General features: G+C 47.0%; 1 protein-coding gene across 1 annotated transcript in view; it reads left to right on the forward strand.

Annotated features, from left to right (window-relative positions):
• Window positions 1-11,147, forward strand: part of mpp7a (MAGUK p55 scaffold protein 7a) — a 171,172-nt gene extending 160,025 nt beyond the window's left edge. The window contains exons 16-19 of the mRNA XM_079490163.1: window positions 380-488; window positions 2,869-3,012; window positions 8,589-9,308; window positions 9,455-11,147. Of these exons, the coding sequence (XP_079346289.1) occupies window positions 380-488; window positions 2,869-3,012; window positions 8,589-8,768 (433 nt within the window). The 3' untranslated portion in view covers window positions 8,769-9,308; window positions 9,455-11,147. The remainder of the gene's footprint in view (window positions 1-379; window positions 489-2,868; window positions 3,013-8,588; window positions 9,309-9,454) is intronic.
• The last annotated feature ends 2,039 nt before the right edge of the window (window positions 11,148-13,186 follow it).

The raw sequence follows: 13,186 nt of genomic DNA on the forward strand, positions 1-13,186 counted from the left end.
TGCCAGAACGTCTGGTTTTCGCGTTGCGGCAAAGAATGATACCTTCAGATATGTCAGCGGTGGGAAGACTAATCCCTCGTCGCCCACAGTGGATCCGTAGGGGCTTTATGTCATTATTCTCTGAGCTGAATCTCAGGAGTGTGCGCGGACACAGACAGTAGTAGAACAGATCAGGAGGATCTTCTAACATAACTTTGCTGGCTCATTAATCTCACATCACATCTTTAATGTCCATTTACTTGTTGCAAAAGGACAACAAGATAATCATTCAGAACATCGCTGCACTTTCCTCTATGTAGCTTTAAAATTGTCCTTTGTCTCTCTTTCTCTCTATCTCTCTTTCGCTTTCTTTCCATACACCTCTGGCCTTTTTCGTTAGGTTCGTCGAGCATGGCGAGTACAAAGGGAACTACTATGGGACGAGCTTAGACGCCGTGCATTCTGTCCTCTCCAAGAACAAAGTGTGCCTATTGGACGTCCAACCTCATGTGAGTGTCGAGCCCCCCTTACACCCCCCCCCCCCCCCCCCAACACACACACACACACACACCTCTGTCTCTACCTATCTCACAAGCAGATCTCTCTCGCTCTTTCTCTTTTCACAGAGGCCGTGGTCTTTCTTCGAGGCCGCTTACTGGGTTACCCAAAGCCGGGTTTTGCGGCGGCATTTTTAGGGAGCAATTACAGCTAATTCCCTCTATTTGAAGATTTCCTCTTTGGTTTATGTGTCTGGGTGGTTGGTGGTGATCGGCCCTTACACAAGTGGCCGGCATGTCGCTGAGGCCCCTGCAAACCCTGCCTTGCTCTTCAGGGCCAGGCTCACGTACTGCCCCGTCTCTGCCCTGCAGGCTTTCCTCTGTTTGTTTTCTCTCAGTGGATAATGACACGCAGGCACAACTATACCATTATATAGCTTACCCTGGCATGTCCGCAAACCGCCCTGACCTGAGTGCCACCGAGAGTCGGCCGCTGGGGCCTCCGCAGCCCAGCCCTAAGCGGGTGGAACCGTGCACTTGGAAGCACTTGCACGCACGCAAGCAAGCCTGCTCACGTACTGTATACTCGTGTATGTACACACGTACACGTTTCATGTTCATGTGAATCGGAAATCACTTGAGTCCGCTGTATTGTATATCTCCGGCCGAGTGCCTAGCCAGCTCATTCTCCATGACGTATGGATCAGATCAGCGGGCCTGTCAGTACCATGCAGCGCCTGAGCGATGTTGGCCCGCGTTGACTGCGAGTGGGCCGATGAAAGCGATCTTCCTCACTCTCCCTGATGGAGACGGATGGTCACCCCATGCTTTCTTCCTCCTCTCTCCCTCTTCTGTCCTCCTATCACCTGTGGCTTTGGAACCCTCTCTCCTCGCTTGCACAGTGAGGGGTCAAAGAACTCTGTGCCGGGCTCAGAGGAGGCCCAAGGGCTCGCCGCCGCCAAACATTCAGCCTTCTCTGCGGTTCACTGCATTCCCGAGATGCAGTATATTGAATTCATATACATACAGTACACACATTGAGGTTCCGCGCATGGATGCACGCAGACACTACATGCCATGCCGCACACAGTACACATGCACACAGACACAAACACACACAGACAGTCACATGTGTTGTGCACACCAGGTTTTTAACCCATTTTGACCTGAGATCAGATTCTAAAAATGTCTTCTACATCCTGACAGTTTTCTGAAAAAAGCTATGTTTCTATGTCAGTGGTTCTTCGAATTTTCAAAAATAGCAGATCTACAAGCTCGTAGCGCGCCACTCGGTGGCGCGCTATGAGCTTGTAGGTCTGCTATTTTTCAATAGCTAAAGCATAACATAATGCTAACACCAAAAGGGGTTCCCGCCCAAAATGGGTTAAGCGTGCACACACACACACACACACACACACACACACACACACACACACACACACACACACACGCCGTGTTGGTTGTGAAGCCAGCAGTGGCATATCGTGCTGTCATCGCCGCCGATCAGCAAGCATGCTGTGTACGAGACTGCCGCTGTGTTTGCTGGGTTCTCTCCTACTCCTGCTGTGAAGTGATGTTACCACAACCAACCACTACACAGCCAGAGCATTGCATTGTCTCTTGTGTCACTCACTGAGTAGTCTCGCGTAGCCAGACAACTATTCCACAATCTCCGAATGCTACATAGAGTGTGGAACTATAGCCCCCAATGAGCTGAGTAAGGAAGCTGCCATTTCCGTTCACAGAAATATATTTTAAAATATCTTGACATTTTATTGTTATATTTCCTTTTCTGCTAAGCAACAAGCTATTGTGCTTAGATGATTTCTATTTATATTAGGATAAATTTGCGTGACTGTAAAGACGAAACGGGAGTGGGGAGGAGGCTCCACTTCCGCTTTATCGTTTACTCATGATAGCTCTTCCGTTGGCCCAGACTGTATGATGAAGTATTTGGAAATCACGGAGGCAACAGTCTGGTAATGCGAGACTACTTACTTACTGAGCAACAGTCTCTCCACTTGTTGTGCATACAGTATGATTCTAGTCTAATCCATTAGAATCTGTGTAGCGTTGGCTATTCAAAAATAGCAGATATACAAGCTCACAGCGCGACACTTTGTGCCACGCTGCTAGCTTGTACATCTGCTATTTTAGACTTCTCTTGAAATCTCATCTAGAAGGCACTTGTAGAATCAGCCTCAGGCCTTAACAGCTAAACAAGCACACATCATGCACCCACAAACACACTTCTTGTCCTTGTCCATGTGCACATATTCAATTTGATAATAGCAAAAGGAATAATCCTATCGGCCAATCATATTCCTAAAAAGCCACGGGATCTTGAAATATGAAATATACATCAAATACATCCTGTCTTGTGTCCATTCAGACGGTCAAGCATCTCCGCACGGCAGAGTTCAAACCCTACGTGGTGTTCGTGAAGCCTCCGCCCATCGAACGACTGAGGGAGACCCGGAAGAACGCTAAGGTCATCTCAAGCAAGGACGACAAGGGCTCCGCCAAGCCATTCACAGTAAGTCCACCTCTAGACGCACAATCACATTCACTATAAGACTACCTGTAAGACAGAAAATCACAAATATAAAAATAAACCACAAACAATTACTATAGACCTCTTGAGCCCATGTGAGTCAGCTAAGTATTCAAAAGATTATCATATTTTGGGGGGAAAAAACGAATTGCATTAGGGGTACATATACTTGCCGGTAGCTACTGTAATGTTATGATAACCATACGAAAGTTCAGTATGCCACCACATTAGCTGGCAGTTTATCAAATCACAGATATGCCTCAATCTTATGGACTCTACAGTCTTTCAGATCAAAAGGGATTAGCTTGATCTGGATCGTGGAAAATTGGACCATTGATTTCATATACTGTACATACTGTATAAGTGTGACGATTCCTTCCCAGTGTTTAAATGTTAGTCAGAATGATGTTCCTGTATACTGTATCTGCTTTGCTTTCTGAACACATCCTTCACTTCAGAAGGCTTTGACCTGACATGAAGGACATGGATGGTGAATCCAGCTGGAGGTAGATTATGAGAGGGCGATGTAGGCACATGTGGCTTTACTCCTGTTTAACGGGTTAGCAGAGCAAGAAATAACAGAAAAGTTATCGGGGCACTGTGTGTGTGTGTGTGTGTGTGTGTGTGTGTGTGTGTGTGTGTGTGTGTGTGTGTGTGTGTGTGTGTGTGTGTGTGTGTGTGCGTGTGCGAGCGTGCGATGAGGTCATCACCCGCACACCTTTCTGCTGTCCCCGCGGGGGCCCAGATGAGACCAATTAGCCGGTTTCGCGTTCCCGCTGCTCCGGTGCCCTCCGTCTGTGGAAGGACTGGATGATGGTTTTCCCAGCCCCGACGGGCCCACCACTCATTCGGGCCGCTCGCGTGCCTCTCGCTCCCCCTTCCCTTTCCCAGAGACAGGTTCGGGGCCAAGTCTCAGGTCACCGACACGCCAAGGGATGGATGACACGACGAAGAAGCTGCCGTGAGGCGAGAAGAAGATGAGAAAAAAGAACAGAGAGAGAGAGAGAGAGAGAGAGAGAGAGAGAGAGAGACCTGGCTGTGAAAGTGATGGAAACTCACAGCGAGCCAGTGTTGAAGGGAGAAGGTGGAGGGGGGGGTGGAGGGTAGAGGCAGAGCGGGTGACGGGGTGTGAAGGGGGTGCAGGTGCAGCACCGCGGGGGGGCGTCACGGCTCTCGTAGCACCTCGCGCTACCTCCGCAAGGCTCTCTGGGTTTAATCTGAATCGCATCACCCCCCCACACCCTACGTACGTCTGCTCTGCTCACACACATGAGGTGTTACCATCCACACACACACACACACACACACACACACACACACACACACACACACACACACACACACACACACACACACACACACACACACACGCTGTGCGGAGCAGAGCACGAGAAAGTCGGCGGGGTCATTGTTGAAAGGTCAGCTCTAACTCGGAACATCCCTCGGTCCTCCTCTGTTGCCCGCCTCGCTATAATGTACGTCGCATCACAGAGGTTCCACAGTGTTTTAAAGCCTCCCTGTCAGACAACCTACTGTGAGACCGTTGCATAGCGTAGTGCAAGTCGGCTCTCATTTTCATAAGGAGAGTCTGTGAGCCCCTGGGCCGAGCTTCTCAGTTCGGAAGGTCAGAAGTGGGTCTGATGTTGGTGACGTCGGCTGCTCTAGTTTTCAGTATGAGTCCACCTCATGAGTTCATCGGGTCAAAGGATTAGTCGAATACCTTTTTTGAAGATTTAAATAAATACGTGAGTATTAAACTTGGCATGTCTTCGTTTGTAGCCTTTTTTTTTTCCTTGTGCACACAGTACACCTCACCTCAAACAGACAGTGGCTGATGCATGAATGCATCAGCCGAATGCATAGCCGATCTGAATGCATAGCCGATCTACAAGCTTGTAGATCGTCTATTTTCAAAAGATGTTTTAAACATTTGAAAACTTGAAATGGGACATTCTGCGTTTTCAATTTGAATTCTGGACATTTACTTGTATTTCAGTATTGATACTTTTACTGGTACCGTTATTGAGTACTTGTTCCACCACGGGATATTGGCCACGTATTAGATTCTAGCAGTCTCTCAGGTATTGCAACACAAGCATGCCTCTGTACAGCCATCTGACTAGAGAGGCGTATTTCCCAGCCAGGTAACCCACTCTACGCCATGTAAATGTTAGTGGATGTTGACAGGGCCTTAAGGCCCCCGCACCAGCTATTTGCCTGTAGAGGGGCTGAAAGAGAAGCCCTTGTTTTGGTGAGATGCCTCAGATGTATTTCGCCCAGAACGCCAGCTGTATTTCTCTCTCCGGAGAGAGGCAGAGGGTCTGCTGTAATGATAATGTGGCCTATGAACAGTCCTTGTATTGTTTTAGCAGAGCGCTCCGACGTCTTGGCCTGTTGTTAGAGCCATGAGTATTTCAGACTCTGTTAAAATAAAAAAGTGGAAGCACACTGTAGAAGTTGACCAGAACCTGATGCAACACACTCCCAGTAGTTTTGGAGACTGTGTCGACTGACAGTGAAATTAAATGAACGGACTCCCAAGCCAAGCAGGCAGGGTCATATATTTTATTCTCTGGAAAAGAATAAAAACCGTGGACCTTTTGCCGAACCAGATCCGTTCCGTTTTTGTTATACTTTTATCATTTTAATACAGAGGGCAGGTGCATTTTATTGGGATCAATAAAAGCAGACTTTCCGTCGGAGTGCCTGGCGTGGCGAGGAGGCCGCAGGGCTCCATGCTGCCGGGCCAGAGGTTGACGAGATCATACCCGAGGCTAACGCTCTCCCTGCTGCCTGTCCCACTGCCATTAAAATACGTGTCGCTTCTCAGCTGTTCTCTCATTGTATCCTTTCAGTTTCACGTTAATAGACTTGTCGCACCCACATTTCTCTCTTTCCGTGTATTCATCTCAACTAACATTTAATTGCATTTGTATTCTGTGTCTCTTGTCTTCCTCGCTTATTTTAATGGCACATTATAACTAGAGATGCACCGAATGGGAACTTCTTTGCCGAAACCAAATACTGAATATAGGAAACGGTTACCGAAAACCGAATATGATTAATATTATATATACTTTTTTTTTTTTACCAGTTTTGTACCATTGCTCGCTGTCATGGGCATACCTTTGTTGTGTAGAGCTACATGATACTGGCAAATACATGATTATATGTACATACTGTAACTGAGAGCCAATGTGCATACAAAGCAAGGTAAGCAAAGTATGTTATTTATGTTTTTCTTCAAGTTTCGCCTTGAAGAATGTAAACCTTGCTATCATTTTCTATCGAGCATTTAAAAGGATTTTGTGTAGTGTGACGGATGGGCCCAATGGGCCTCATGTCTGCATATGTGCACGTTGCGATGTCGATGCTGAAACGATTATCGTTCCGACCTAACTTATTCTCGTTTCACTCTATTCTCTCTGATTATCTTTCCACTTCCCCCGCCACCCCCAACTCCCTGACCCCCGCTTGGCTTCCGCCTGTGTCTGATTCATGCTCTTTCACCTGGCATTGCCTATAGCTTCGTACACAGACGACGCCGCAGCCCTTACCGGTGCACATGGAAACGGCAGAAACACACAACAGTACACAAGCGTCCATAAGGGTTTGCGCTTGCGCCACTGCCAGTACGGGTCCAAGGTGCTTCTTCGTTGCTTTTGGCTTGAGGACAGAGTGGTCATCTGCTGGTCACGCTCCAGCAATGCACACGGGGAAAGTCCTGCGAGGACAGATCACAGAGAGAATATAGGCCTACGGTGGAGCGACTTCCTCCCCAGCCCAACAAACCCCTCCATCCTCCCTCGGACCATCTTTTCATCTCCCTTCGTCTTCTCTCTCATCCTCGGAGACAGGGGCTGATAAAACCATCATGTTCCGCTCACAAAAGACAATCGAGCGTGAGATGGCGTGGGCAGGTTTGTGTTACTGCCTGCGAGGTCCATCCAACACGTAATGCGGCAGCCAAGCCCAAAGGAGACAGTGCGTTTAGAAAGTGTCACTGCAAGCGCGGGCTTTATATTTAGCCGGGGGGCTAATCCAATATGAGGCGGAAAACCGCAAAAAAACGTTCCGAAGTAACTCCTGGCTAGGCACAACGTCTCTAAAAGGCGAGTCGTTTTAAGAGTTTTCAATTTTAATGAGGCTGTGTTTAAGTGCACAGTGTGCACGCAGCATACACACACTGCACCATAGCTGCACTCGTGTGAGGTTTTGTGAGCACTGTGTGTCCCTGAACGTTTGAGTTTGGCGTATGAATGTGCATTTGTGTGTGTATTTATAATTGTGTGTTTGGCAGGGTGAGCCAATATAAAACCATATCTATCCGGAGATCTAAAGTTGAGTGTTCCCAGTAAAACCAGCAGCTAAATCAGTACACATTAGTCCGTCACTTTAGCTGTATGCCTAGATGGCACAATCAACCAGGGCCCACAGAGCAGAACCGACCTCAACCAGAACGCCCCAGTAGGACCACCCTAGATGGTTACCTGGGCACAGCACAGAAGACATTTCAGTAGCTAGGAATACAGCAGCAACACATTTAACCCATTTTGACCTGAGATCAGATTCTATAAATGTCTTCTACATCCTGACAGTTTTCTGAAAAAGCTATGTTTCTATGTCAGTCGTTCTTCGATTTTTCAAAAATAGCAGACCTACAAGCTCGTAGCGCGCCACTCGGTGGCGCGCTATGAGCTTGTAGATCTGCTATTTTTCAATAGCTAAAGCATAACATAATGCCGCCCAAAATGGGTTAAGACGTGTGATTGGGTAATCTTTCTGTGCAGCCCCCTCTTCAATACAATAAAGAGAAACTCGACAGTTCAAGTGAAAACCTACATGTACAGAATCTGAACTGTCTCTGGTAGCGGCCAGATGTACAGTAATGGGAGACCACGAGATGTTGCACGACGAATTCCCATGGCATGATCGAGCTTCCACGTCCAATACCGAACGGGGCGTTTGTCCGCAAGCTGTCATTGCCCCATCACACAGACTGGCATGCATCAATTATGTATAGTTCTCATGTCGTGTCAATTATGGCGATGTTTTGGCCTATGCTTATTTTGAGCGTATTTTATTTTTCTTGTGAATTGGGAGAGGACAGCCGCATGTATTCAGCGGAGGAAATTATGAAAATTCCTTGAGGTCAGGTTGTCCTATGAGGGTTCCGGCCGTGGTCTGTGTCAGTGTTTGTATGTGTGGGTATAGTGACCTTGGGTGGTTATAAAGGGCTCTGTTATGGGGCATTTTATGTTGTTTACAGTATGTTGTATGTTTACAGTATATGAATTTATCTCCTGTCTTGTTTGCTCGTGAGCTATATTTGCTGTTTGTGACGAATAAATGTTAACAGAGATTTTCTGTTTTGCCTTCTCTGCCTTGGCCCTCTTTGGACTCTATTCTGCCCTCTTCACACAATTTGCTCTTTTTCTGTTTTGTCTCCATGACCTGTCTTCCTCTCTGTTCTAGGTTTTGGAACAAACAGATGTGAACAATGAGCCCTAACTTGGCCACTTTTCCTTCCCGTTCCCATTGTTTTTCCTCCTGCCCAGGAGGAGGACTTTCAGGACATGCTCACTTCCGCCCAGCAGATGGAGGGCCAGTACGGACACCTGTTTGACAAGGTCATCGTCAACGACGACCTGGTGGCGGCCTTCAGCGAGCTGCGTCTGGCGCTGAAGAAGGTGGAGACGGAGATGCACTGGGTGCCCGTCGGTTGGATGCATTCCTGAGACTCGCATGAATGCAACAGGACTACAGGCAGAGAGGGACGGGGGGGGAAAGGGAAGGACTTGATAAAAGTAGGCAGGGCTTTTTTTTGTTGATCATGTGACGAAGGGATGACGGGGATACAACTGGACAGCGCCAGCACTGCACGGTCACTGTCCCGGGTGTCCCCGGACCGGACCGGACCGGACGGGGCCGAACCTGACCCTCTGTCTGTCTTGATCTATAGGTCGATTAAGACCTGGATCTGGATGTGTTGAGTCTACACCTGGATCTCTTGGAGCAACGCTTAGGACCTCTGCGGAGGGCGTCGGCTGTCTGCAATACTGTGGGTGGTAGGGGGTGTGGCCTGAGCCTTTTGCTTGGTTTTTGGGCTCATCTGTCCAGACCAGCCTCTGTGTGGAACCAGATCGGGACTGTCTGGTTCTCAAGACCCGGCAGCCAGCACATCAGAGAGCCTGCCAATCAATGGCGTGCCAGCACTGGAACTCTTTCCTGTGTGTGTGTGTGTGTGTGTGTGTGTGTGTGTGTGTGTGTGTGTGTGTGTGTGTGTGTGTGTGTGTGTGTGTGTGTGTGTGTGTGTGTGTGTGTGTGTGTGTGTGTGTGTGTGTGTGTGTGTGTGTGTGTGTGTGTGTGTGTGTGTGTGTGTGTGTGTGTGTGTGTGTGTGTGTGTGTGTGTGTGTCACGTTAGGTCATTAGAATACCAAAGGGATTGAGATAATTTTTCATGTGGGTGGACAGTTGACAAGCGTATGTCTGTACAGAACGTCCTCACAGGAGACCTGAGGAGAATGGAGAAAACAAAAAAGCAAAGGTTTGCCTTCTGTTTTAAATACGCTTCTAAAATATGCTTCCGTGGACTGTTGCTCCCCAACGTCCAAGCAAACACCATCAGGTACACTCGGGGATAAAAGGGACAGAGGTGTCGTTTTATTTAAGAGAAATTAATATATTTTAATAGGTTTTTTTTTGTTTGTTTATTTGTTTTGTTTTTTTCAACTGTTCTTTTGCATACCGTTTTATACGCATATCTCGACCGTCGTCTGTAAGCGCTCTGTGAACCCATCTCTCATTTTTTGGATGAGGGTCCAAAGTCGACAGCCTGTTCTGCCCGATCAAAGCACCGGCCAGGCGGCCACCCTTCATGTGGCGGTGCCCAGCATGTAGGTCCAGCACCGGCCACCCTTCATGTGGCGGTGCCCAGCATGTAGATCCTTCATGTGGCGGTGCCCAGCATGTAGATCCGAGGTCCTTCATTGTCCTCATGGGGAAATCATTTTGCTCAGGTCACTAAAGACAAGACGATAGGTAAATACACCTCAGCTAGAAGACACCACAATAAAAGACAAAAACAACAGTAAGTAAATGTAATTATGTTACATTTAAAGATCACATTTTAAAACGTTTTTTTTAAGCAATGTCCTCTCTACGCTCTTCAAACATGCACACATGAGCAGCTGTTGGAAGAAAATGTTCACAATCATGATTCATGTCTCATTAGGTCGTAGCCTTTATGGCCTAAACAAGGGCCCTAATTAGCGCATAGCCCACTTGAATATCCATAATTAATGCTAAGTAGCCACTTCTGACTCAATAAGTCCCGTGTTACGTAGTATAGGAGTTAAAGAGTCCATAGTTTTTTGGTTGTCTCCCCCATTTCCTATTCTAACTCACACTTTATTTATCTTTTTGGTGTTTCTGTTGTATAGAGAGCTTCATGTTGAAGAATGCCACCTTTTAGTCTTCTTCACTAGCGCTATCGGTATCCCCTTGTGAATCCAAGACAAGGATGGTTTCCACGCTGCTATATCTATGCTGTCATGTTCAGGGGATAATCCAGTGCTTTTTTAACACATGCGTGTCATTTACTTGATTCTTAATACTTTTAAGGCCCCTCTATCATAAACCTGTATTTATATGTTGTCTGTTAGCTATATGCGTCTTCAGCTCAGGTCTAATCTCTGGGAGCTTTGCTCTGCATATTTTTCTAGCCACCTCCCCACGTACAATTAATTTTCCATCCAGTCTTTTTGTCGCATTATCAAAGGGATAATACGATTGCTTTTGCTCCAGTTTTATAGACCGTAAAAAGCACTATATTGAAGCCTATACTGCAAGTCACTCACTGGCTTTATAGTGTATTTTTTATTACTACTATGCCACTAAAGTATCATGTATTAATATGTACTGTAGCTCAGCTTTAGATTAACTTTAATCTCAATTTTATTTGTTCATATCGTTTTATTTTTGCTCTTGGTAAATTGTATTACTGCTCAAAATCAGAGGTTTACAGTGTGTACATTAAATATTGTATATGAGGTGAAGTTGTATGAGTTCCATATTTTGACAGTGCTACATTTTATATTAAAACATATTTGACTAAACCTGTTTTCATCATTCTATTAGGCACTGTTTGCAACTGGTGATCCACATGACTTTGGATCATAACGTCAACACAGACTGTTGTCCTAGTGAATATAATACCCGTCAAACTATGGAACTGTTGACGTGATATCAGACTATGCAGTAACTTAACCCATTTACCGCTAGCATTAATTCATCCCTCGATCGCGTACTGCCAGGGTTTTATCGCGCGTAACACTTACTTTGAAGAGCCAAATATCCGTAATTCCATGTTCCTGTGACAAACTGAATGTCGTTTCTGAGATACAGGGCTTTTAATGCAGGGCTTAGAATGGAAGTGGATGCGCGCGCATCTTCAAAATGGCCGCGACAGTGTGTGTGTTATGTCCCAGAATATTGTTTGCGGTAGCAACATCAGCTAACCATCGAAACCGATCAAACAGCGATTAAACAATTAGAACACGAGAAATCTGTGTTTGGCGGAGCAGTTAGAAAGAGTAGGTTCTCGTTTTCCCCGTGACCGGCGGCAGGACGGTTAAATGGACCCTGCCTAGACCTAGTGCCCTTGGGTACCATTCACAAGCATTTTAGTACACTCTGAGAGAGAAACGGCAGCTTTCTTCTCCACCAGAGGCAGAGGCCCACTGCTGCATGCACAGTTGTATAAATACAACTGACACCTTTTGTCTGGTATATGACAGCACTGAACAGCAGTAAATGTCAATCGCTGATTGTTTATCTCACCCATGGCCCATTTACTGCTCATTAGTGAGTTATAGACATCTTTTATTGAACAAGATTCTGTTTAAATTGTTCTCCGGATGATTGGGTTGGGTGGAGCTTGGGCAGTGTAGTAGTCTGCGTGCTTCGACACACTCCAGGAGTCCTTGAAGTGGTGTGGTGGCCAGCATCCATCCAGTGTTCACTGAAACATTCATAGCACTGTGGCCCAATTAAATCCCGGTATCCTCTCACGGAATTGGGCCAAATGACTAAGTCAGATGTCAGTGGACCTTCAAAAACTTTTTGGCTTTTTAGGGGGTGCAAGGAGGGGGGGGTAGTTTGGTGAAGTCCTGCATGCAGTTGGAAGGGGAGGGGGGTTGGGGGGGCTTGAAGAAGTATTCCCTGCAGGCTGGGGGATTCAACAGGCTCCTTGGTTGATGACGTTCCAAAACAAATCCCCCTACCCGTCCAAATCAGGTCACCTAACTTTCAGATTTCCTCTTTGCCACAGAGCTCACTTTGATGGCTACAGTACTTTTTTTTCCCTTTTTTTTTTTTTACAGCCGAGGTGGAGGGGAGAGACGGGGTGGGGGAGGTGACGGGGGCGAGGTCACACAGAGGTAATGGCACTTGTGTTCCGCCGAAGGGGGTGGAATCGCACTTTTGCAGGTCTCTCTCTCTCTCCTCTCTATTCTCACCCTCTCTTTCCTAATTTGGATTATGGAGTCATGGGGCGGGGGGGGGGGGGGGGGGGGGTCATGGTAAGTATACAGGGACACGGGGGCGCTGGCCCATCCTGCCCTGCTCTGAACTAATGCAGACGAGGTGAGGTGAGTGAGGAGTTGAGAGTAAGGGTGACTTAAGAGAAGCCCAGCCTGGTTTTAGCTTCCAAAAACCATCAAGCTCAATGATCCGTGTTTAACACAAGAAAAACAACTGCACCGGATTGTCCCATATAGTTTGTTAAGGGGGGCGGGGGTGGGGGGGGTGTAGTTTGAAGGGGTATGGCAGCCGTGGGAACAGCGTTGGCAGTGACAGGTAATAGGCTCTAAGTGAGTGCAAATGTACCTCCTATTTCCTTTCACGTCGTAATGTTAAAGGCTGACCCATGTCCGGCACCATATGCACCTGGTTCTCATGGGTAAGAAAGTGTCCCTGCCTCTCAGACTTGAAAGGGGCAAAAGAAATTGAAAAAATAACATGGACTCGTAGATGGCTGGCTGGTGCCGCTGATGTCCTCCCAACAAACCCGAAAGCTTTTCACTCCACAGTTCAACCTTCCTTCACCCCATTACATTGAAGTCTATCTCATCCACTCCAGTGTTTGTTCTTCTGT

This window comes from Electrona antarctica, assembly GCF_951216825.1.
Source record: "Electrona antarctica genome assembly, chromosome: 20".
Classification (NCBI taxonomy): Eukaryota; Metazoa; Chordata; class Actinopteri; order Myctophiformes; family Myctophidae; genus Electrona; species Electrona antarctica.